At 38.4% G+C, this 25,561-nt stretch overlaps 1 protein-coding gene across 1 annotated transcript in view; it reads right to left on the reverse strand.

Moving 5' to 3' along the window:
* Positions 1 to 25,561, reverse strand: part of plekhg2 (pleckstrin homology domain containing, family G (with RhoGef domain) member 2) — a 127,378-nt gene that overhangs the window by 65,449 nt on the left and 36,368 nt on the right. Inside the window, exons 4-6 of the mRNA XM_030152682.1 lie at positions 14,242 to 14,342; positions 4,029 to 4,095; positions 2,351 to 2,397 (exon numbers count right to left, since the gene is read on the reverse strand). Of these exons, the coding sequence (XP_030008542.1) occupies positions 2,351 to 2,397; positions 4,029 to 4,095; positions 14,242 to 14,342 (215 nt within the window). The remainder of the gene's footprint in view (positions 1 to 2,350; positions 2,398 to 4,028; positions 4,096 to 14,241; positions 14,343 to 25,561) is intronic.

Here is a 25,561-nt window from a genome sequence, read left to right on the forward strand (position 1 = left end):
TAAAGTGGTAAATTTACTAATAAAAACTTTTTTGTGATTTTTTTGCACCAAAAAATATGATTTGTTTCCATTACAAACATGACATTTAAGGGGTTAAAAAAAATAACAGTTAATGAGTATTTGGTGTTTTTGTTGATGGCTCAAGTTGATGAAATACAAAAAAGATTTATAAAAGTTAAACACAAACTGGAAAATATTATTTTTGTCATCTTTGTTACTACTAGTTCTTCAAACAAATTCTTCTCCTACACTACCGGTAAGATTAATTTCAGATTTGACCTGTTTCTTCTTTGGGACGATGTTGACAAAGTTTATTCACAGTTCTGAGAAATTTACATTTTTGAATTTTTGATAAATTTTTTGAATATTTTAAATGTTCCTTTCCTTTTACTGGTCCATATGTTGATGGTATATAATGTGTAAATGGTTCCAGATATCAATCTAGTTCCTATTGATCACTGATAGAAGTCATCGACAGGTGGATCGCGGTGGTGTTGGCAGTAAAGTAGACGTATCGGTCTGAGGTGGAGGAGCTGAAGTTCTATCTGTATCCCTGTACTTTTTCTGTAGTGGCCCTGGATACAAGGTTGTATTTGGGTCGATGAGGCCGATGTAGAAAGATAAATGTACGTTTATCTCATGAAACACCTGCACAACTTTTTAGAGGACGTTGAGAATATGGAGACTAAGAGAACTGCAAACAATCACTAATTTATACTTTTTTTAACGAGGGCAACTTTTACAAACTATTTGTTGCTTTTATGAATTGTTCAAGTGAACATAAGATGCCATTAGCCTCCTAGCTAAAAGGCCTAAGTCATATTTTTTTTCAGGTCATAACCAATGATGCCAAATGAATCAACAGTGTTAGGAGAGTAAAGGAATGCAGATTTCACAATTTGGCCAAAACTGTGACAAAAAAATGACAATTATGATATGAGGCTAACGATATATAAAATAAAGAGAATTGGGCCCAAACTGGAGCCTTGGGGCACTCCAGAGGCTACCGTTGCAGGGTAGTTTCTACTGTATTCAATTAGGCTATGATGCTAATGTTGTGCTTTTTAGTGCTCAGTATTGTATGTACGTGTTGTCCCAGATGTAAATGTGTGATTATTTTGGTCGGTACTTTTCTGAATGTCTGAACATTCAAAGGAAACACAGCATAAAAAAAGAATAAAAGGACCCTAGAGTGTTTGGGAGCTCTGAGGAAGAAAAAACTGAACCGAAGCAGCAGCGAAACAGAAGTGAACACATCAACAGGCAGAGCTTTGGCTTCAGCCAACGAGACTTTGACCTACTTATTTTACTGGAGTTGAACAGAGCTTTAAGGAGGAGACGGGAGGAGGAACAGAGAAGACAAAAAAACACAACGAATATAACCAATATAACTAATACAAACAATACAACCAGTACAATCCGTACAACTAATACAACTGATGCAACCAGTACAACTAATACAACCAGTACATCTAATACAACCAATACAACCAGTACATCTAATACAACCAGTACCATCTAATACAACCAGTACAAGTAATACAACCAGTACAACTAATACAACCAGTACAACTAATACAACCAGTACAACTAATACAACTAACACAACCAGTACATCTAATACAACCAGTACAAGTAATACAACCAGTACAACCAGTACAACTAATACAACCAGTACAACTAATACAACTAATACAACCAGTACAGCTAATACAACCAGTACATCTAATACAACCAGTATAACTAATACAACCAGTACAACCAATACAACCAGTACAACTAATACAACCAGTACAACTAATACAACCAATACAACCAGTACAACCAGTACAACTAATACAACTAATACAACCAGCACAACTAATACAACCAGTAAATCTAATACAACCAATATAACCAGTACAACTAATACAACTAATACAACCAGTACAACTAATGCAACCAATACAACCAGTACAACTAATACAACTAATACAACCAGTACAACTAATACAAACAGTACAACTAATACAACTAATACAACCAGTACATCTAATACAACCAGTACAACTCATACAACAAGTACAACCAGTACAACTAATACAACCAGTACAACTAATACAACTAATACAACCAGTACAACTCATACAACAAGTACAACCAGTACAACTAATACAACCAGTACAATTAATACAACCAGTACAACTAATACAACTAATACAACCAGTACAACTAATACAACCAATACAACCAGTACAACTAATACAACCAGTACAACTAATACAACCAATACAACCAGCACAACTAATACAACCAATACACCCAACACAATGTGCTGGTTGTGTGTAGTTGTGTAGAGCCCAGTACTTACTTGGGGTAGTTCATGCAGTAGAGGGTGTAGATGTCAAAGGCTTCACTCTGAAACAGAACAGACAGAACATTAACAGAACAGAACATTAACAGACAGAACATTAACAGACAGGACACTAACAGAACAGAACATTAACAGAACAGAACATTAACAGACAGAACATTAACAGAACAGAACATTAACAGAACAGAACATTAACAGAACAGAACATTAACAGACAGAACATTAACAGACAGTACGTGAACAGAACATTAACAAAACAGAACATTAACAGACAGAACACTAACAGACAGAACATTAACAGAACAGAACATTGAGAGACAGAACATTAACAGACAGAACACTAACAGACAGAACATTAACAGAACAGAACATTAACAGAACAGAACATTAACAGACAGAACATTAACAGAACAGAACATTAATAGACAGTACGTGAACAGAACATTAACAAAACAGAACATTAACAGACAGAACACTAACAGACAAAACATTAACAGACAACGACAACATCTGACATCACATATGAAGAGAAATAAATACAAGATCTGAAACAGGTCCAACTGTTATTAGAACTGTCTGTGTCTTTAACATAACTTTCAGTCACCGTTACTTTTGTCACCGTTGTTTATTTCATTAAATCTCCACACTGCTGACATTACTCCTCCTCCTCATACCTGCTGCACTGAACTGTGAACTTCACGCTGCCGTAAAGTGGTATCGGTGCGGTTGTATCAGAGTACTTTTACGAGTACGAGTAGAAGTACACACTCAGTATTGGACCGATACCTGATACTGGTATCGGCATCGGTGCATCCCTACTGTAAATAAAAACAAAACTTCATCAACATGTCCACTGTGTGGGAGGAGGAGGAGAAAGAGGAGAAGGAAGAAGAGGAGGAAAAGGAAGAGGAGGAGGAAGAAGAGGAGGAGGAGGAGGAGCATCAGGGCTCCCTTTAATACCACAAATTAGATTCATCACTTACAAAAGTATCACATGACCGATTATAAGAACTACGTGGCTGCAGCGATGCCTCTGTATCGGATCGTTATTGGCAAATCTACTCATAAAAAAATCGGATTAGAAACAAAAAACTCCAGATGTGGACGTCACTGGTCTAACCACTGCACCAGCAGCTCCCCAGGAAGCTACGTAAACATGTCTAAATGAATCCAACGAGTAGTTCTGGAGACGTTTGAGGATAATGAAGACAATGAAGACAATGAAGACAATGACGATGAAGATAATGACGATGAAGACGATGAAGACAATGACGATGAAGACAATGACCAAGACGATGAAGACAATGATTATGAAGACGATGACGATGAAGACAATGACGATGAAAACGATGAAGACAATGACTATGAAGACGATGATGATGAAGACACCAGTGGACACAGCGCCTTCTCAACATTTATTGATAAAACCAGGGTCAGATCCGACCATAAGTGGACTCTACTGCATACATACACACACACACGCACACACACATATACATACACTCACATATATACACACACACACACACACACACACACAATGGGAGTGGGTGGACAACAGCAGCTGTTAACTGGAGGTGTGTGTGTGTGTGTATGCATGTATGTGTTGCAGTGAATGGGCGTCCACTTCCACTGGTGTTTTTTACTGGGTGTTTGCCCTGTTTCCTGTACGTACCCGTTCAACGAAGCATTCAGCGATGGCGGCGGCGTCAGGACTCCGCTCCAAGTCCTCCAGCAGATCACTGAAGAAAAAAAAAAACAACACACACACACACACACACACACACACAGGGTGAATAAAAAACACAGACCCACAAAAACACTCTTTTACAACCAACACAAGTATTTCCTGCTCAGTTCAACCATCGTAACATTTATTTAATACCACACCGGGTCCAACTGGATTGGAAATATGTTATATAATAATATTTAAATCTACATTTACATAAATATTTATAAACTGATTTATTTTCTTCGTTTATATTTCATGTTTCACTGTTTGTATGTTTTCTATTTGTTTTCTCTGCCTTATATTTTTTGTATTTTTGCTGTTGTTAACTGTGAAATGTATCTTTATCTCATCTTAAGGGACATCTCTACAAGATCTTACATATTCATAAGTATCGCATTAACAGTTGAAGAATTACAGCCATTTAAATTTCACAAGTTCCACAGTAATCAGAGTAACTGTTTTATGTCCAGATGTGTCCTGTTCATGGGTAATATTTGATCAAATGAAGCAGAGTAAAGGTGTGGAGTTGATTCCAAATGTTGTATTTGTATTTATATTTATATCTTTATTAGGGGGCCAAGCCCGCGGGGACTGGGGGACGCGTATGCCAGCAAACGCGTTCCACAGTTCCAGCGGTGCTGTGGAACCCTATTGTTTTTGTTCAGATTTTTATTCATCAATATTATTATTATTATTTTTATTCTTCCGTTGATAAAACTGTTACTGCAGCCTAAACCGTACATGGTACGGTGGTGCAATTTGGAGGGTTGGTCCAGACCCCTGCAGGGACCTCAGACGCAAAAATGCGCATACATTCACCAGTAGGGGGCGCTATAATCAAAGATAACGCGTTTTGGTCTATAACTCCCACACCGTATGTCGCACATTCAAAAACCATATGTCCTCAGATTCCCTGAATAGTACTGAATCACGTGAGCTAGGCCACGCCCATTTCCGCCATGACTTTTTTCCCCTTAAAATCGCGAAAACTGGAAAACCTACTTTTTCGAACTCCGACTTGGGACTTTGTCCGATCTGCGTGAATTTTGGCACATACACTCTTCTTATGGACCTGATCCAGAGTTATTACAAGAATTTTGTTTGGTTGAAAAATACGCAAATAATTAACAAACAAATTTCTGTAGCTAGCTAAAAAAATGCTAACTCTTACATATCTCGGTCCAAGTAAAAGCTATCAACACCAGATCTTAGATCCTTGGTTCTCATGTGACTCTGAGGGTATAAGCTGAATTTGGTGAATGTTGGCCACTAGGGGGCGCTGCAAATATAAAAAATTTATATCTCCTAAACGGCTTGACCGATTTCTACAAAATTTGGTGGGTATGATGGAGGGCCCATCCTGAGGCCATATCTTGAAGGTGGGTGTGGCTGAACAATGTGGGCGTGGCTTATTTCAACTTAAACAACAAACATTTCCTACAGCTGAACTGTTCTGCTGAGGGCTGTGAAATTTCTATGGACCCTATAGAATAGGACACAGATCTACCAGAGCAAAAACTGTGGATGTGCTCCACTAGGTGGCGCTATAACGGACAAATACGCGTTTTTGCCTCTAACTTCCACATTTTGAATGACACGTTCATAAACTTTACATCTTTGTATTCCTTGGATAGAGATGAGTCTTTTGACATAGGCCACGCCCACTTCCACTGCACATTTTTCTTTCTAAGTTGCTAGATATTGAAAACATACTTTTTCGAACTCCTACTAGGGTTTAAGCCCCATTGGCTTCAAACTTTGCACAGACAATCTTCAGTGGCTTCTGATCTAAAGTTATCACAATCAGCTTGCTGCTGTAAAAAATGTGCTAGTTATAAACGAACAAATTTTTTTGCTAGCTAAAAAACACATATTGTTGCATATCTTTCTCAAAAAAAATGCTATCCACATCAAACTTTAGTTACTTGTTTTAAAGATCAACCAGAGGCTCTGTGCCAAATTTGGTACAAATCGGAAAATAGGGGGCGCTATAAACAGAGAAATATCAAGTCACAAAAAAGTTGGTCCGATTCATACAAAATTTGGTGAGTATGATGTGGGGTCACTCCTGAGACCAGCTGTAAAGTTTGGTAATGATTGGTCAACGTGGGTGTAATTTATTACAACAAATCCCAGTCCCACACATTCCTCCTTTTGCATTCCTAATGCATTGGTCCCATTCCAGTGAATGCAGGGAATCCGGCTCCAACTGTTCCTGCAGCCTAAAGCGTACATGGTAGAGCGCTGACATTTGGAGGGTTGGTCCAGACCCCTGCACGGAACTGAGACGCAAACAATTATATATGTCCACCAACAGGGGGCGATAGAACCAAAGACAATGCATTTTGGTCTATAACTCCCACACTGTATGTCACATATTAAAAAACCTCATATCCTCAGATTTCCTGAATAGGGTTGAATCACATGGGTGTGTTCAGGCAGATTTGGGGGACGACTTTTTTTCCGGCAAAATTGCGAAAACTGGAAAACCTACTTTTTGAAACTCCTACTTGGGATTTTACCTGATCTGTGTGAATCTTGGCATGTACACTCTTCTCATAGACATGATACTAAGTTATCAAAAGGGTTTTTTTTCGGTCAAAAAATGTTAAAATTATTAATGAATAAATTTCTGTAGCTAGCTAAAAAAATGTTAACTATTACATATCTCAGACAAATTAAATGCTATCAACTCCAAATATTAGATACTTGGTTAACATGTCACTGTGAGGGTATGAGCCGAATTTGACAAATGTTAGCCTCTACTGGGCGCTGCAAATATGTAACATTTTTATCTCTGAAACACCTTTACAGATATCTTTGTAATTCGGTGAGTATGATGTGGGGACACTCCTGAGACCAGCTGTAAAGTTTAGTAATGATTGGTCAACGTGAGTGTAATCTATTCCAACTAATCCCAGTCCCACACATTCCTCCTTCCACTCTACTGGTGCATTTGTCCCATTCCAGTGAATACAGCGGCTCAGACGGTGGAATACTAACTCCAACTGTAAACCCTTATGAACGGGTCCCAGCCTCCACCAGCTCAGCCCCAGACCTGCGTCCTTCGGGGACGACTTCCGTGGGCTCTGTGGGGCCTGGGGTCCGAGTGGGCGGGGAGGCTTGGCCCCCGTTCATAACTGCTCGCAGTTCTAGTTTATATTTGTATTTATGTTTATATTTGTGTTTGGTAGAAGTTCATTGGTCCAAGATGATGCACAATCAAACTATGTCTACAATTAAATAAAACTACAGCACTGACCCCCATGGTGAAAGACAGAAGGTTTGCAAAAATGAAAACAAAATAAAATATACACAAAATAAAATCTATAAATATGCATATGTACAAAATAAATATGTCCAGTCCTTTTAACAACAATAAACTCTAAGACTTTTGCACAAAACTGTAACCAAACATTAATGATGAACATAAAGATGTACAATGGAGCCACGTAAAAATAGATAGACAGATAGATAGATAGACAGACAGACAGACAGATAGATTTGTTTTTTGCATTAAAATATGGTTTGTTTCCATTACAAACATGTCATTTAAAGGGTTCAAATATGACAGTTATTGAGTATTACACACTGAGCAGATTATGCACTTTAGGTGGTTAAAGGGACAAAGGACCCCCCCCCCCCCCCCCCCCCCCCCCCGCCACCACACACACCATTTGATTTCCTCTCTTATTTTTGGGCAATTCCATTAAAAACACAAGAACAAAAAACCCAAAACACCCAGAATCCCCCTCTTCCCTTTCCCATAATCCCCCACTAATGATGTGTATTGCCCACAAAATGAGGCCTGACGCCAGAAGGAAAGAGGAGGAGGAAGAGAAGGAGGAGAAAGAAGGAGAGGAAGAGAAGGAGGAAGAGGAGGAAGAGGAGAAGGAAGTCCTCTACACATTTTATCATGTCACTTCTTTCCTCGTGGGATTTAACTACAAACATAAACCTGCCCATGACGCCCCATGGCCCAACCCGAGCCAGGCTGGGCCAATCCAGTCCTCTGTAGACCAGGACTAACATAAACAGATGGTACCGAGATCCATCTGCTGCTCTAGAGGCTGATGGATGTGTGACTGAGATATGACAAATACGAGGAGGAAAAGGAGGAGGGGGAGGAGAAAGAGGAGGCATGACAGATATGAGGAGGAGCAGGAGGAGAAGGAGGAGGTGGAAAAGGAGGAGTAAGAAGAGGAGAAGGAAGAGGAGGAGGAAGAGAGGGAGGAGGAGCAGACTGATATAAGACCAGAGGACAGAAACACACGCCTCAGTCCAAATCATTTACTGTTGTCATGGAAACATTAGGACAGGTTCTATCAGGTTCTACATTCGGACCACTATGATCTAAAGCAGATCAGAACCAGGAAAATGAGAACAGAATAAACTATAAATAAGGTTTGTTTTAGAGCAAAAAAAAAAAAAACATTAAATAATGAAAACATTTACATTTACAAACTATTCAAAGAGTAACATGAACAAACTGAAATAACATCAGAAAAATAAGTGTAATTAAACCATATTCTTATTATTTATTCATGTTCCTGACAGATCAGATCGACAGACACAAAACATTAAATAACAGACAAAACATTGGTCCAATTAGATTATTCACATTTTATTATTAAAGGATAGTATAATACAAATATTTTCATAATTTAATGGGTTTTTTTGGCACTAAAACACCAATAACTAAAGACACAGCATCTTCACATTAGCTCATGACTGACTGACTACTGAGAGAATGATTTAAAGAGAAGATGGGGAAAAAAAAACAGACACAAAAGACACAATGGTGAAAAAAGTGTCGGAAACAGGTCAGTGAGTCGTTGGGGGTAGGAGTCTTTCATGTACCCACTGTCTTTATGGCCCCGCCCTCTTTATGGGTGTGACATATACTTTTAGATTATGTAAAATCTCTAAAACCAAACATAACAACAGTTACAGTGTTTTTAAAGTGGGCGCGTGTCTCATGCCTCTGCTGAAGTTCTGGAGGCGCTGAGGCCGTTTGGTTCTTTCATCAAGACCAACCTACAATTAGTGTCAAAGCCTCAGGTGTGTTTGATTTATGTTCCAAACGAGGTGGAAACGGTGACGAAGCCTCGGCTCAGGCTGAGCTGATCTGACAGACGTCCTGACAGATGTTATCCACACCAACAGACATCATCACCCACCGAAGATTATCTACGACAGATTGGACTCAAAACAGAAACACGGAAATACACCGAAATGTCGCAATCACAGAAATGTCGAACTAAATCCATTGGGGTACAGGTCTGAAGTGGATTAACTCTACTGGGGTACAGGTCTGATGTGGACTAACTCCACTGGGGTACAGGTCTGATGTGGACTAACTCCATAGGGGTACAGGTCTGATGTGGACTAACTCCACTGGGGTACAGGTCTGATGAGGACTAACTCCGTTGGGGTACAGGTCTGATGAGGACTAACTCCATTGGGGTACAGGTCTGATGTGGACTAACTCCACTGGGGTACAGGTCTGATGTGGACCAACTCCATCAGGGTACTGGTCTGAGGTGGACTAACTCCATAGGGGTACAGGTCTGATGTGGACTAACTCCATTGGGGTACAGGTCTGATGAGGACTAACTCCATTGGGGTACAGGTCTGATGAGGACAAACTCCATTGGGGTACAGGTCTGATGAGGACAAACTCCATTGGGGTACAGGTCTGATGAGGACTAACTCCATTGGGGTACAGGTCTGATGAGGACTAACTCCATTGGGGTACAGGTCTGATGAGGACTACCTCACAGCAGATGGATGGATGAGTGGGTCCTTCTTTCTGTCCCTCTCTTCTTCCTTCTATCCTTCTTTCCATCCTTCCTCCCTTCTTTTCCTCCTCCCTCCTTTCTTTCTTCCCTTCCTCCCTTATATCCTCCCTCCCTCCCTCTGTTGACCTTTAACCCCTCCATACTAACCAGAGGTCATGACCCACCTTATGTCACACTGACATGTTTGTATACTTATGAAGACCTTTAGTGACATCATGCATTCCTGACCCCCCCCCCCCCCCCCCCAATCAAACACTTTTTAAACTCCTGAAAACACTTCAGTTTCCATTTCATCCCTTAATAAATGCATTGTTCATTTCGTTGCTTAGCAGAACCAGACCCTGACCCAGACCCAGACGTGCAGTCAAACACACACTAATCAATACATGATTGTCTGACATCACTGATCAGCGTCATCATTCATCTCTGTGGCTCAGTTAATGGGTCTTGGCTCAGTGCATCATAGGAAAACAGGCCTGGGGAGTGTGTGGTTGAAACCCCAGGAGACTGTGTGCATAAGACTCACTATAAACACAAATGAATCATGGGAGTTGGAGTCATTTATTCAGTGTCTTTATCATTCCATCATGTCTGTGGTTTGTCTTCACCCGGTGGAATCGACAACAAGACACTGTGGTTTCAGTCCTGTTAATGACAACATACTTATATATATATATGTATATATATATATATATATATATATATATATAAAATATGCATAGTATGTTGTGATTAGAGGTTATTCACACAACGATGACACACTGATAAAGACAATACTAAATTAATGGAACTAAATGAGACTAGTTTAGACTAGTTTAGATTAGATCAGATTAGTTTAGATTATTTTTGATTACATTACATTAGACTAGATTAGGTTAGAATTAACTTTATTGATCTCTCAGACAGTTTAAGCTCCAGTATCAGCGTTGACACTGAATGTTCATATACAAATATTACAGGAAAATATGAATAATAATAACTATAAAAACAGTAGTGAAAAAACAGACATTAACACATTAGAAAGAACTAGTAGAAATAATAAATAAGAAAGTAATAACAAAAAATAAAATCTAATCTTATACTTTATATGTATCTATATATTAAACTAATGTCAGGATTAAAGTTATAATAAAGTAATTACAGTAACAGTAATAGTAATGACATGTAAGTAATAGAATTACTAGTATCATTAATAATAATAATATTGATAATAGTGATACCTGTTACTGGCATTTATACAGTATATTTTCAGTTACAGTAGAACTTCAGCGTACAAGTGCATCATAATATTAACGAGTCCAGACTCAAGAGGTTTTATTTGTTATTAACAGAGTTTGTAGTGAAACTCTTCCATAATTTCCAGGTTCAATTTTTGTCAAACTGAACGTCTGTGAACCTTTAGAGTCAGCCTGGACCACGGAAAACACAAAGAAAACACTAAGAACTCTGGCATCTGAATATGTGTGTGTGTGTGTGTGTGTGTGTGTGTGTGGGGTGGGGTGGGGTGGGGGGTGGGGTTGGGAAGGAAGCTGTTCAAATATGTCTCACACACATACACCCCCCCCCCCCCCCCAACAATCCTGTTTTCACACATCACTGTGTTTGAGTCGACTCCAACACACACAAAGACAAACCAACAATGTCTCTCTCTCTCTCTCACTCACTCACTCACACACACACACACACACACACACACTTCCTGTCTCAGCTTCTCATGGGAAATATTGTATGAGAGAGAGTGAGCATTAGAGACAGAGGGCGAGCGAGTTTTACTCCCTCTATGCCTCTCTCTCTCTCTCTCTCTCTCTCTCCCTCTCCTTGGATCGGTCAGTTGGGTTTTAGTTAATGAAGTTAATTGGTTTATTATAACAGCATCGTTACGGTTGGCGCTGTAGAAGTCCCTCTTCCACCAACGTAAACGTTTGACCTGCTTTAGTTTGGTTCTGAGTCACAGCAGAACCAGATGGACCCACAACAGGCCCAGAGAGACGACAACACACACATACCACACACATGAGAGACAGACACACATGCACACACACACACAGAGACACAGACAGAGAGACACACACGACACACTCCAGCTGGGCGGGTGTGTGTATGTGTGTGTGTCTGTGTCATAAACTCCATTCAATAAACTGAGTATGTTCCAAAACTTTGTCCTCTGAACAGTAAAACAAATACGCACATACTATATAAAAATACAAACATATATAATATACAATAATATCTACACATAATATACAATATCTATATATAACATACAATAACATCTATATATAATATATAATATCTATATACAATATACAATATCTTTACATAATATACAATAGCATCTATATATAATATACAATAACACAAACATATATAATATACAATGACATCTATATATTATATACATGTCTGACACTCAGGTCTAAACCTGTATTTGAATGTTTAAACTAAAGGATTCTGGTCAAACCAACACTGAGCCCGTTTACACGACCATATAAAAATACAATAATTATCCAATAATCAGATGTGACTCGTTTACAGTCACTTCATAAATGTGCTAATTAAAAACCCTGGTTTACATGTTCTAGTCCATTATTGGATTTCTTTCGGAGTACGTACGTACATTATGACGTCAGACGTACATTTCCTGTCATTTTCAAAACATCTGCTCTTGTCTTGTTACCATGGCAATGCCTACGATGTTAGCATTAGCTGTTCTAATATGGGAGGAGCTAATGAGATGACAGAAGAGGTCACATGTGGCTGCTATCCTTCATTTCCTTTCAGTGTTTGTTCACAGTGTCGCTGCATAACTTCTGTTTATAAAGTTTTTTTTTTTGCACGTGGAGAGGAAAAAAAAAAAAAAAAAAAATCCGATGAACTTGTTTACGTGTGTGAAGACAACGGAGTATTGGGGAGAAATCTAGGTGTGTTAATCCAATTTATTATAATCAGATTGCTGCTGTTATGGGATAAAACTGATCAGATGATCCTGTTTACATGATCAATAATAATCTGATAACTCTTGGCTCAATGTTTCCAACTCCTCAGTTTTAAAGTATCTACTGTTTGTCCTAAAAGTCAGTAGAAGTTACTAAATGACATCATCACCTAATTTGTATAATTGTAAATGTTCATGTAATTAATGAACAATGTAGGACAGATGAAAAACAGTATTAGAGACAAAAAGTGTGAATAAAAACAGTTTAAATACTAAAATCTGAGGACCTGTTGAATCCAGGTGAGATAAAAACAAGAACGACTAATGTCAGACTACAGCTGAATATTATGGGATAAATATCATTGCATGGGTTGGTTTGGTTTCAGAGGTGGTAAACATTCTTAACTGAACTGTTGAATGTGTGTATTTCTGTTCTGTGGTTCTTCTGCTGGACTTGAATGGAGGCATGTGTTCACACTCGTTCATCCGTCTACGACTGTGAACACTGTCAGCCCAAACACATGCATCACATTCAACAGCTGAACTGGATTAAATATCAAATATCACACATGTTCATTCCATGGGTTCAGTTCAGGGTTGGACCAGACTTTACTGCTCAACAATACACACCAGAGGGAAAAATACAACAGGCTCAGTAGAATAATAATGAGAATTATGACTAATAATGTAGAATTAAAAAAACAACACATACAGTATATGATGTGTTTTCCACAACTGGACTAATGCAATTAAAAGAGAAAACAGACTCCATTGAACTGTGGTCTGTTAACACCAGGTACAAGAACAAAAACTGTGGAAAAGAGCAGGTAATAAAATCAGACACAACGGGTCTGAAAACTAACAGTGATGAAACAAAACCACACAAAGGACAAAACAAAACCATGGTGACACTACTGTACTAAAATATAATATAATATAATATAATACAATACAATATGATATAACATAATATGATATAATGTCATATAATATATAACATAACATAACATAATACAATATATCACGCAATATAATATAATTCAAGATAATTTAACGTACTATAATATGATATAATGTAATATAATATAATATAATATAATACAATATAATATAATATAATATATGGTCCGCTTCAGATTGGTTCTGACCTGAAGACAGTAGGTTTTTAAACTATCAATCAGAGGGAGAGGGGTTCTATTGAATGCCCGCCCCCAGAGTGACAAAATTCAGATACTGCGAGTGCTCTGAAGGCCCAGAGAATGACAGTGAGTGCAAAAAAGGATAGTGAGCACGCTCAGTAACGGCGAGGGTGCAAAGTGGGATTTATACTGCTTATGGTTTTTATGTGTCCAAATATTGGTACTAAATTATCACCAGAAGTATTAGAGCTCCATAAACCAAACAGACGCTGGGTCCTCACCTGTTGAACTCATAGATGTCTTCGATGTTGCAGAACAGAGTGCTGACCTGTTCTGGCTTCAGCGGCAGAGTTCCACAGTCGATGATACAGCCCAGATAGTCCTGAAAACACACAACAGAAACCACATTTGAACAAATATGCACACTACATACTGAACCATAACAATCAGCCCTGGTGGACTGGTGTGGGCGCTATAACAAAAGAGGATTTAGATGAACAAATAATTTAAAAAATGACAAAATAATAAATACTGTGAGGAAAAATTAGCACAAAAAATTGACAAAATGAATTAAAAATAAAGAAAATGATTAGCAAAATGAATAAAAACGGCCAAAGAGATCAATAAAATGGACAAAAATGAAAAAAAATCAACAAAATAGTGTGAGGAAAAATAAGCACAAAAAAAGACAAAAATTAAGTAAAAATAAAGAAAATGATCAACAAAATGAACACTAAACGGCCAAAGACATCAATAAAACGGACAAAAATGAATAAAAATCAACAAAACAATAAATGGTGTTAGGAAAAATAAGCACAAAAAAAAGACAAAAATGAAGTAAAAATAAAGAAAATGATCAACACAATGAACAAAAATGGTCAAAGACATCAATAAAATGGACAAAAATGAATAAAAATCAACTAAACAATAAATAGTGAGGAAAAATAAGCATAAAAAATTGACAAAAATGAAGTAAAAATAAAGAAAATGATCACTAAAATGAACAAAAATGCCCAAAGAGATCAATAACATGGACGAAAATGAATTAAAAAAATCCACAAAATAATAAGAAACACAAAGAAAATCAGCCACAAACTGAACACAATTGAAGAAAAACTATAAAATGGGGAAGAAAATATAGAAAAACAAACAAAATACCAAGTAAAATGAATAAAATGAGCAAGTGCCATGAACAAAATACAGCTGTAGATGTTTGTTTTTATGTTCAATTAATTAAATAATTTAATTTTAAAATGTCACTTTTTCTTCAGTTTTCTCAGTTTTGAAAAAATCATCATTAACTTTAATCCGAGCTTTGATGAACATCTACATGATCAGTGAATGGAATATAGAAAACACTGAAAAATGTAAAATACAGATGATAATATTTTAGTACATCACTTAATAAAAGTTCAATATAGAGAAACATAAATTTGGGGACGGACATGAAAGTAACAGTGGGTCTTTAAGGGTTAAAGTATAAGCATGTGACGTTCAAGTGCAGCTTTTTCTAAATACTATTTAAAACACGACACATAAAACAGTGACGTCACCACCTCCAGTCCCACTGAAACTGAAGGACTCACTCCCTCCTGTTGCTATGGAAACTGAACTGAGCTCACATATGTCATCACCTCTTTTGTCCAAATGAGGTCATTTCCTGTGTTCTTATATCTTCACCCAAGTTAACATGTCATACTGTTTTTCCCTGAAAGATGTTATATGTTACTATGAAAATAAGAACAAATGGCTGCAGTATTTAGTTAATTTTTTCATTTTATTGGGAAAATATTTCATTCATAAGCAAAAATTTTCAGCCTCCAAACCAACCTTACGTCATTATTTAATTAAATTTAACTCACGTTATAAATCATTGCCCCTTGTTAATAAAAAAAAAAAAAAAAAAACAGGACATTTCTTGATAACTATGATATCATCTGACATTTAGTGAAATTTTAGAGAAATTATTTATGTTTTTTTTTGTGTGTATAAATTATTGAAAATATATCCTGTCTTTATGATTGTGTGCTACTTTTGTATCTGTATTCTCATGTATTATGTGTATTGTGTTAAATGTTAAATGTTTGACCATGTTTGTAAATTGACATTTAAATAAAGTTAAAAAAAAAAAAAAAAAAAAAGAGGTCATTTCCTGTCGGGCCTTATGCCCTTAAAGTGGGAGGAGTCAGGGCTGATAAAGACAGACACGAGACGACAGCGGAGGCCGACAGGTCACATGACTGTGTGGCGGTTGTATTCGTCCGCTCTGTTAAATAGGACTAAAACCGAACCACTTCGGACGGTTGTTTATTCCCGGTAGACAGCGAAGCAAAACTGTTCCATGTAGTTTTAAAATGAACATAAAGTAAATACAATGCGTACTTGGGAGAAAACTATACAGTTAGTGTCATGAGTAAAACCCGACCGTGTTGTAACACAGTTCAGCTAAAATTAAAAAAAAAAAAAAGTCAAAGTTAGCTAACACGCTATATGTTAATATGTTAAAAACATCATTTTCACTCAAGAATATGCTCAACCGATAGGGAGCTAAGCGTTACACAAATATAATAATGTAAAACAACCACTTAGATATGAAATTAAAATAAATAATGTGAACTATTAACGGCATTAACAGTAACTGTACGTACCAGGTAGACAGCACAGCTAAACTGATGCTAACCCCCCGGGGTGCACGACCCAGGTCAGCAGGGGTGCTGCGTTCAATGGCAATAAATAAAATTGTAATTAATACAATAATAGTGTGAGAAATAGCAAGTGGACTCACACATTACAAACATGAACTCCATTACAACTGCACAGATTTATGAACAACGCAACGGAATAGAAGCCTGGACGGGAAAACACACTGACACGCCAACGAAAAACACAACATCGATTACCGTCCAAACAGAGACGGACGGACGGAGAGGAGGATGAATCTGGAAAAACACAAAAAGAATGAAGAGGAACTCTGGAAGTTCACACTAGAACACAAAACCACTCCCCCTACAGGTGCATAAGACCACTCCTCCTACAGCTTTATAAGACCACTCCCCCTACAGGTGTATAAGACCACTCCCCCCACCACTAATTAGAAGTGAACTTGTCTCTTTGATGAATGATGCACTTTTCTAAACCAGTCCAGTTGAATCTAAAATCTATCAATAATAATAATAATAATAATAATAATAATAATAATAATAATAATAATAATAATAATAATAATAATGTGTTGAAGCACTAGAGGCGGTTCTGTTGGTCCAGATTCCCAAACTGGGATCCAGAGTCCAGGACAGGCTGAGGGCAATAATCTAATTACACTTTAATCTAATAGTCTAAGAAAAGACAGGAAGAATGATGTAAATGAAAGGAATGTGGTCCAGTCTGAGGAGTGGGCACTGGACCCACAGAGAATGACCAAAGAAGCACCAGCACAAACTGGACTGATCGTGTTTCAGCACAAACCTCCAAAAGTCTTATTGTTTCCAGGTGAAAGGACGTCATTTGGCAACCCCCCCCCAACTTCAGAAATACTGAGTTTAACTGTTTGGTATAGCTTTGGATTTTAAAAACTCATTAAAAAAGAGGAAAGGACTTCATAAGATTAAAAAAAGAAAACAGAAATAAACACAGCAGATGAAGGAAGATAACCTTTAGTTAACCCTCAGGTGTCCAGGTGAGTATATTAAACACACTTTAACCCTCAGGGTCCAGGTGAGTATATTAAACACACTTTAACCCTCCGGTGTCCAGGTGAGTATATTAAACACACTTTAACCCTCAGGTGTCCAGGTGAGTATATTAAACACACTTTAACCCTCAGGTGTCCAGGTGAGTATATTAAACACACTTTAACCCTCTGGCGTCCAGGTGAGTATATTAAACACACTTTAACCCTCAGGTGTCCAGGTGAGTATATTAAACACACTTTAACCCTCAGGTGTCCAGGTGAGTAAATTAAACACACTTTCCACTTCCTGTTATTAAAACTCAGATTATTTGAATTCAACAGTTGTTCATTTGTGTCTGATTGTTTAAATTCTGATCCATCCACTAAATCCATCCCATAATAAACAGTGTTAAATTCCTACACTAACACCCTTCTACCAAGTGAGTACAAAATACACACTGACACATTTAACCTTTGACCTTTAACCTTTATAGTTTCCTCTAAACTCCTCTCGTGGATCTGAGGAGTTGAAGTCGTCTTCAGTATAAATGTCAACAGGCTTTTACTCTTTTTTTCACTTGTTTTTCTTTTGCAGAGTTTCTGGAAACATGAAGGAAACGGTTCCTGAAAGGATCGGTTCCATTTTCAGTTTCAGGATAAAACACAAAAACAGTTTTTTCAGACAACTTTTCATTGTGCACGTCTCTCAGTATTTTCCCAAATTATGAACAAAAACACAAACTATATATGTGTGTGTGTGTGTGTGTGTGTGTGTGTGTGTGTGTGTGTGTGTGTGTGTGTGTGTGTAATGAGGCATATAATGAGAGGCCTTGGCCACATTCATCACCTTTTAAAGGCAACAGGAAACACACACATACATGCACTGGAGCGCAGAAGAACGGAGGATAAACGACAGAAAACAGAGGAAGAGATGAGTGAAAAATGATAGAGTCGATGGAGAGATAAGGAGAGGATGACAGGAGGAACCAGGAGAGGAAAAGAGGGAAAAAAAAGAAAAAAGGAAAGCATGAGAGACGGAAAAGAGAAGGAAACAGAGAGAAGACAACAGGAGGAACCGAGGAAAAAAGAAAAGGATGAAAGATGGAAAAGAGAAGGAAACAGAGAGAAGACAACAGGAGGAACCGAGGAAGAAAGGAAAAAAGAAAAGGATGAAAGATGGAAAAGAGAAGGAAACAGAGAGAAGACAACAAGAGGAACCGAGGAAGAAAGGAAAAAAGAAAAGGATGAAAGATGGAAAAGAGAAGGAAACAGAGAGAAGACAACAGGAGGAACCGAGGAAAAAAGAAAAGGATGAAAGATGGAAAAGAGAAGGAAACAGAGAGAAGACAACAGGAGGAACCGAGGAAGAAAGGAAAAAAGAAAAGGATGAAAGATGGAAAAGAGAAGGAAACAGAGAGAAGACAACAAGAGGAACCGAGGAAAGAAGGAAAAAAGAAAAGGATGAAAGATGGAAAAGAGAAGGAAACAGAGAGAGAAAAACCGAGTGAACAACAGAGGAACCAGAGGAACGACAGAGTTCAGAGTGTGAATGTGAATGTGAATGTGGGTCAAAAGGACCTGCATGAACACAACAGAACCAGTTCAACCAAAAAAAACACAAACACTGTTGGAGTCGACAACTATAAAGAATGAACGAACAGCGACCAACACAAACAATAGAAACAACACAAACAACACAAACAATACAAACAACACAAATAACACAAACAATACAAACAACACAAACAAACAACACAAACAATACAAACAACACAAATAACACAAACAATACAAACAACACAAACAACACAAACAAACAATACAAACAACACAAACAGCACAAACAATAGAAACAACACAAACAACACAAACAAACAACACAAACAATACAAACAACACAAATAACACAAATCACCAAATACAAACGATCCAAAGGTCATTAAGGATCAATTAGTTTTTATTTCCAGATCAATATAAGATCAGTTCATATTTGGTATAAATATTAATATTAAATATTTGGTATCTGTGTTTTTACACTAGTATCTGTACTTGTTCTGTGTTTTTACACTAGTATCTGTACTTGTTCTGTGTTTTTACACTAGTATCTGTACATGTTCTGCGTTTTTACACTAGTATCTGTACTTGTTCTGTGTTTTTACACTAGTATCTGTACTTGTTCTGCGTTTTTACACTAGTATCTGTACTTGTTCTGCGTTTTTACACTAGCATCTGTACATGTTCTGCGTTTTTACACTAGCATCTGTACTTGTTCTGCGTTTTTACACTAGTATCTGTACATGTTCTGCGTTTTTGCACTAGTATCTGTACATGTTCTGCGTTTTTACACTAGTATCTGTACTTGTTCTGCATTTTTGCACTAGTATCTGTACATGTTCTGCGTTTTTACACCAGTATCTGTACTTGTTCTGCGTTTTTACACTAGTATCTGTACTTGTTCTGCGTTTTTGGACTAGTATCTGTACTTGTTCTGTGTTTTTACACTAGTATCTGTACATGTTCTGCATTTTTACACTAGTATCTGTACTTGTTCTGCGTTTTTACACTAGTATCTGTACATGTTCTGTGTTTTTACACTAGTATCTGTACTTGTTCTGCGTTTTTACAGTAGTATCTGTACATGTTCTGTGTTTTTACACTAGTATCTGTACTTGTTCTGCGTTTTTACACTAGTATCTGTACTTGTTCTGCGTTTTTACACTAGTATCTGTACTTGTTCTGCGTTTTTTACACTAGTATCTGTACTTGTTCTGCGTTTTTACACTAGTATCTGTACATTTTCTGTGTTTTTACACTAGTATCTGTACATGTTCTGTGTTTTTGCACTAGTATCTGTACATTTTCTGTGTTTTTACACTAGTATCTGTACATGTTCTGTGTTTTTGCACTAGTATCTGTACATTTTCTGTGTTTTTACACTAGTATCTGTACATTTTCTGTGTTTTTACACTAGTATCTGTACATGTTCTGTGTTTTGACACTAGTATCTGTACTTGTTCTGCGTTTTTACACTAGTATCTGTACATTTTCTGTGTTTTTACACTAGTATCTGTACATGTTCTGTGTTTTTGCACTAGTATCTGTACTTGTTCTGCGTTTTTACACTAGTATCTGTACATTTTCTGTGTTTTTACACTAGTATCTGTACATGTTCTGTGTTTTTACACTAGTATCTGTACATGTTCTGTGTTTTTACACTAGTATCTGTACTTGTTCTGTGTTTTTACACTAGTATCTGTACATTTTCTGTGTTTTTACACTAGTATCTGTACATTTTCTGTGTTTTTACACTAGTATCTGTACATTTTCTGTGTTTTTACACTAGTATCTGTACATTTTCTGTGTTTTTACACTAGTATCTGTACATGTTCTGTGTTTTTGCACTAGTATCTGTACTTGTTCTGCGTTTTTACACTAGTATCTGTACATTTTCTGTGTTTTTACACTAGTATCTGTACATGTTCTGTGTTTTTACACTAGTATCTGTACATGTTCTGTGTTTTTGCACTAGTATCTGTACTTGTGGAGTGTGGAATGTGTGGACTTTTGCCACCTCCCTCCCTCTCTCTCTCCCTCCCTCTCTCCCCTCCTCCCTTCCCTCTCTCTTTCCCCTCTCTCTCTCCCCTCTCTCCCTCCCTCCCCTCCTCCCTCTCTCCCTCCCCCCTCCCTCTCTCTCTCCCCTCCTCCCCTCCCTCTCTCCCCTCCTCCCTCTTTCTGTTTTTCCTTCTTGCTCCTCTTCCATCCAACACTGATCCCCTCCTTCTTCCCTTGTCCTTTCCTTTGTTTTCTCCTCTTTTCACTCCCTCGTCTGTCTCTGCCCCGTCTTTACGCCTCCTCCTCCCCTTCCTCCTCCTCCCCTTCCTCCAACTCCTTTTCCTCCTCCCCCCTCCTCTCCTCCTCCTCCTCTTCTTCTTCCTCCTGCCCCCCCCCCTCCTCCTCCCACTCCTTTTTCTCCTCCTCTTCTTCTCCTCTCTCCTCCTGCTCCTCCTCTTCTTCTCTCTCTCCTCCTCCTCCTCCTTTTTCAGTTTCCTGTCCTACTTGGCTTCAGGTCAACCTCTCTGTTGAACCAAATGTCTCATGTTCACTCCTCCATGTATTTTTCTCTCATGAAAAGGAAAAAATCTTCGACTGAATCTCCTTTGTGCAGTTTTCTTGGTGGATGAACATATATGTTTACATACATGTATGTAAACGTGTATGTAAACATGTATACTATACATGTTTCCATGTGTTTAACCATCACATGTTCTTAAACATGACCTCAGTCCAACCTTAAAATGACTCTTAACCTTTACATTTACATTAGTGGGACCTGCATTCTGTCCCCTAAAGTCACAGTGGAAACAGATTTATAACCTAATTTACACACACACACACACACACACACACACAGGCCCTATTGTGGTAGTTGGTTCATATTCCCAGTGAACGTGACATCATGTAGCCTCAATCAAAACCAGACTTCAGCAAAACCTCAAATACAGAGAGCAGCAGGAATGAAGGCTTACATTACACACACACACACACACACACACACGCACACACACACACCACTATCATCTATCAGGCCTCCTTTCCATCAGTACAGAGGAATTCTGGGATTGTTGGGGTAAAAATGGCTGAGGTTAAAAACAGAAAACTGCATTTTTGAGTGTTTCAAGAGTTATTCCCACAATTCAACGACTGAGAGACTTTAAACCTTTAACCCTTAAAGACCCAAACGTCCCCCTTTAACCCTTAAAGACCCAAACGTCCCCCTTTAACCCTTAAAGACCCAAAAGTCCCCCTTTAACCCTTCAAGACCCAAACGTCCACCTTTAACTCTTAAAGACCCAAACGTCCACCTTTAACCCTTAAAGACCCAAACGTCCACCTTTAACCCTTACAGACCCAAACGTCCCCCTTTAACCCTTCAAGACCCAAACGTCCACCTTTAACTCTTAAAGACCCAAACGTCCACCTTTAACCCTTAAAGACCCAAACGTCCACCTTTAACCCTTACAGACCCAAACGTCCCCCTTTAACCCTTCAAGACCCAAACGTCCACCTTTAACTCTTAAAGACCCAAACGTCCACCTTTAACCCTTACAGACCCAAACGTCCACCTTTAACCCATAAAGACCCAAATATCCACCTTTAACCCTTAAAGACCTGGGGGGGGGGCTTGGGGTGGTCCATGCCATGTGGCTCTTTCCTGCAGGTCTGTACCTATGGTCTGTACTATGCTGTTCCCATAGCAACCAATAGCTTGTAGGTTCAAAATGGCACAGCCTCTCAGATATGTCATGTGATATGACATATGTCCTCATTCCTACTTTGTACGCGCAGCATGGACCACAGAAGTGAAACTGAAACTGAAACGTAACACTCATTTACTTGTTCTCTACCTCCTGAATCCTCACAAACTTTCATTTGAGGGGGCGGGACATTTGAATGACGAAGGCACGGACTGGGGGTGTCTCTCTCTCTCTCTCTCTCTCTCTCTCTGGTATGACTTCCTCAGGTGCCACGGCCAAAAATAAATAGATGGTCAATAGTAACATGACACGACAGCTAAAAAAATTGCTGTTAACTAATTTTCATGGTTGATTACATCGACTAATCACGACAGCACCAGAAACCACTAAATGCATCCACCTTTGTTTGCATATCTCCGTTCCTTTTCTTTTCTTTACCTCTGACTCCATTCCATGTCTTATTAAAACTCTGCATTCTTCTTCTCTTTTTCTTTTTTTGGTGTTAACTGACCAACAAACCAACCAGTGCATAAGCCTCATGATAAGTATGGAAGGTGTGTGTGAAAAAACGTTAATTTAGCAGATAAGATTAGCAGATGTAATCTTACTTTCTTTACGCTAGAATTAACAGAAACATTTGTATTTGTCATTATTTCTAAATTATTCTGGTTGTACTGCACTGGTCTGACCCACTTCAGATCCAACTGGGTTGAATGTAGAACCTGAACTAACATGATTATTAATATTCCAGTGTGTTCACACATTCATCCAACAGACCAGACTGGACCCTTTATGCCGGGTTTCCATTATGTGGTACCAGCTTGACTCCACTCCACTCCACTCCACTTGGTCTTTTTGCGTTTCCATTATGAAAAAGGACCTAGACTCTGGTACCTGGTACTAGTTTTTTGGTATCACCTCTGCCGAGGTTCCAAACACTAAAAGGTGACAAATAAACACTGCAGACCACTGATTGGTCAGAGCTGTCTCTGTGACCCGCCCTTTTACAAAAAACAGATGCAGAAGTCTACAGTAAATCTGTCGGTAGGTTAATCCACATGATGACAGTCTGTGAAACTACACCGTGGTTTGTCCAGGAGGTCCAGTCTTTGGTGGCTGACATAAAAATTCAGCATGAGTTTGACAAGACAACACGCAACAAGTGAGTTTATCAGCAACTCTGAGCAGACGACACACAAGTAACGCGCTGCATCGCTATGATGACCAGGTGCTGTAAAGTGAGTAGTATCCTGTAAAGGAAAAGGTCTGGAATAGGACCTGGTACCAGAGCCGAGCCGGTTCCACGTAGTAGAAACGTGGCATTAGGGCCCGGTTTAGGCCCGCCCACTGTATGTTGGACACCTGCGGTCCAGAGGATTAGATGTGTGTCCTCTGTAGAAGGTCAGAGGGAAGAACTGGACAGAACCTAACAGAACCAGACAGAACCAGACAGAACCTGACAGAACCTAACAGAACCAGACAGAACCTGACAGAACCTAACAGAACCTAACAGAACCAGACAGAACCTAACAGAACCTAACAGAACCAGACAGAACCAGACAGAACCTGACAGAACCTAACAGAACCTAACAGAACCAGACAGAACCTGACAGAACCTAACAGAACCAGACAGAACCAGACAGAACCTGACAGAACCTAACAGAACCAGACAGAACCTGACAGATAAAGCTGATGACAGCCCAGGTCTGAGACACAGACATGGAAGAACATCAAAGCAGCAGTAAATCCAACCTGGACTTCAAAAGGAGACTTCACACTATGAGTGGAGATACACACACACACACACACACACAACCTGGCTCAGATCAAACACACACTATCAAACCACAAAGTCAGTAAATTCACAACAAAACTCATTCAAAACTGACTTTAAAACATTTATAATGAGGTTCATAAACCCTTCATTATCCCGCCTACAGACGTCCTATAACCCTAATCACCTACAGCATAGATATTATTAAACCCATCATTTTATGAGAATAACGTTATTATTATTATTATTATTAGTAGTAGTAGTAGTAGTATTATTATTATTATTATTATTATCACTACTACTACTAAAACCTGCTGTTATTTGTGTTTTTTCTAAACGTTGATGGAAGGTATCCACTCGGTCCAGGATCCAACCCTTATGTTTTGGAAAACAGTCTCCAATTTTCTTTTTCTCCAATTACAAGATTGCGGATTTATCGACATTCCAGGACTGTGAGGTCATAGCGGAGTTAAACTGTTTGACCCATTCATGTTCCATGAGCACATACAAAAAAGAATTATTATTATTTTTATTAGTATATTTGCAGAAAAATACTATTTAAATGAGTATTAGGTGAATATGCACTACACTGACCAGAAAACACTGACGCAACTGTGTGTGTGTGTGTGTGTGTGTGTGTGTGTGTGTGTGTGTGGAGGCCAGCTGCAGGTAAATTAACCCAAAGGCATTCACACCTGGTCAGTAAATCTGTTCTACTGCAGCTCCGCCCACACACACACACACACACACATTCCACTGTTTCTACTGTGTGTGGACTCTGACTCTCAATCTGATTACAAGTACACAGAGTATAAGTATCCAGACAGTACTAGACTACTCACTCACTACCTCCACTGATGTCGTGTAAAACCCCAGAGCTAAGATGTGATTGGCTGAAAAAA

The sequence above is a fragment of the Sphaeramia orbicularis genome, chromosome 13, assembly GCF_902148855.1.
Source record: "Sphaeramia orbicularis chromosome 13, fSphaOr1.1, whole genome shotgun sequence".
Lineage (NCBI taxonomy): Eukaryota > Metazoa > Chordata > Actinopteri > Kurtiformes > Apogonidae > Sphaeramia > Sphaeramia orbicularis.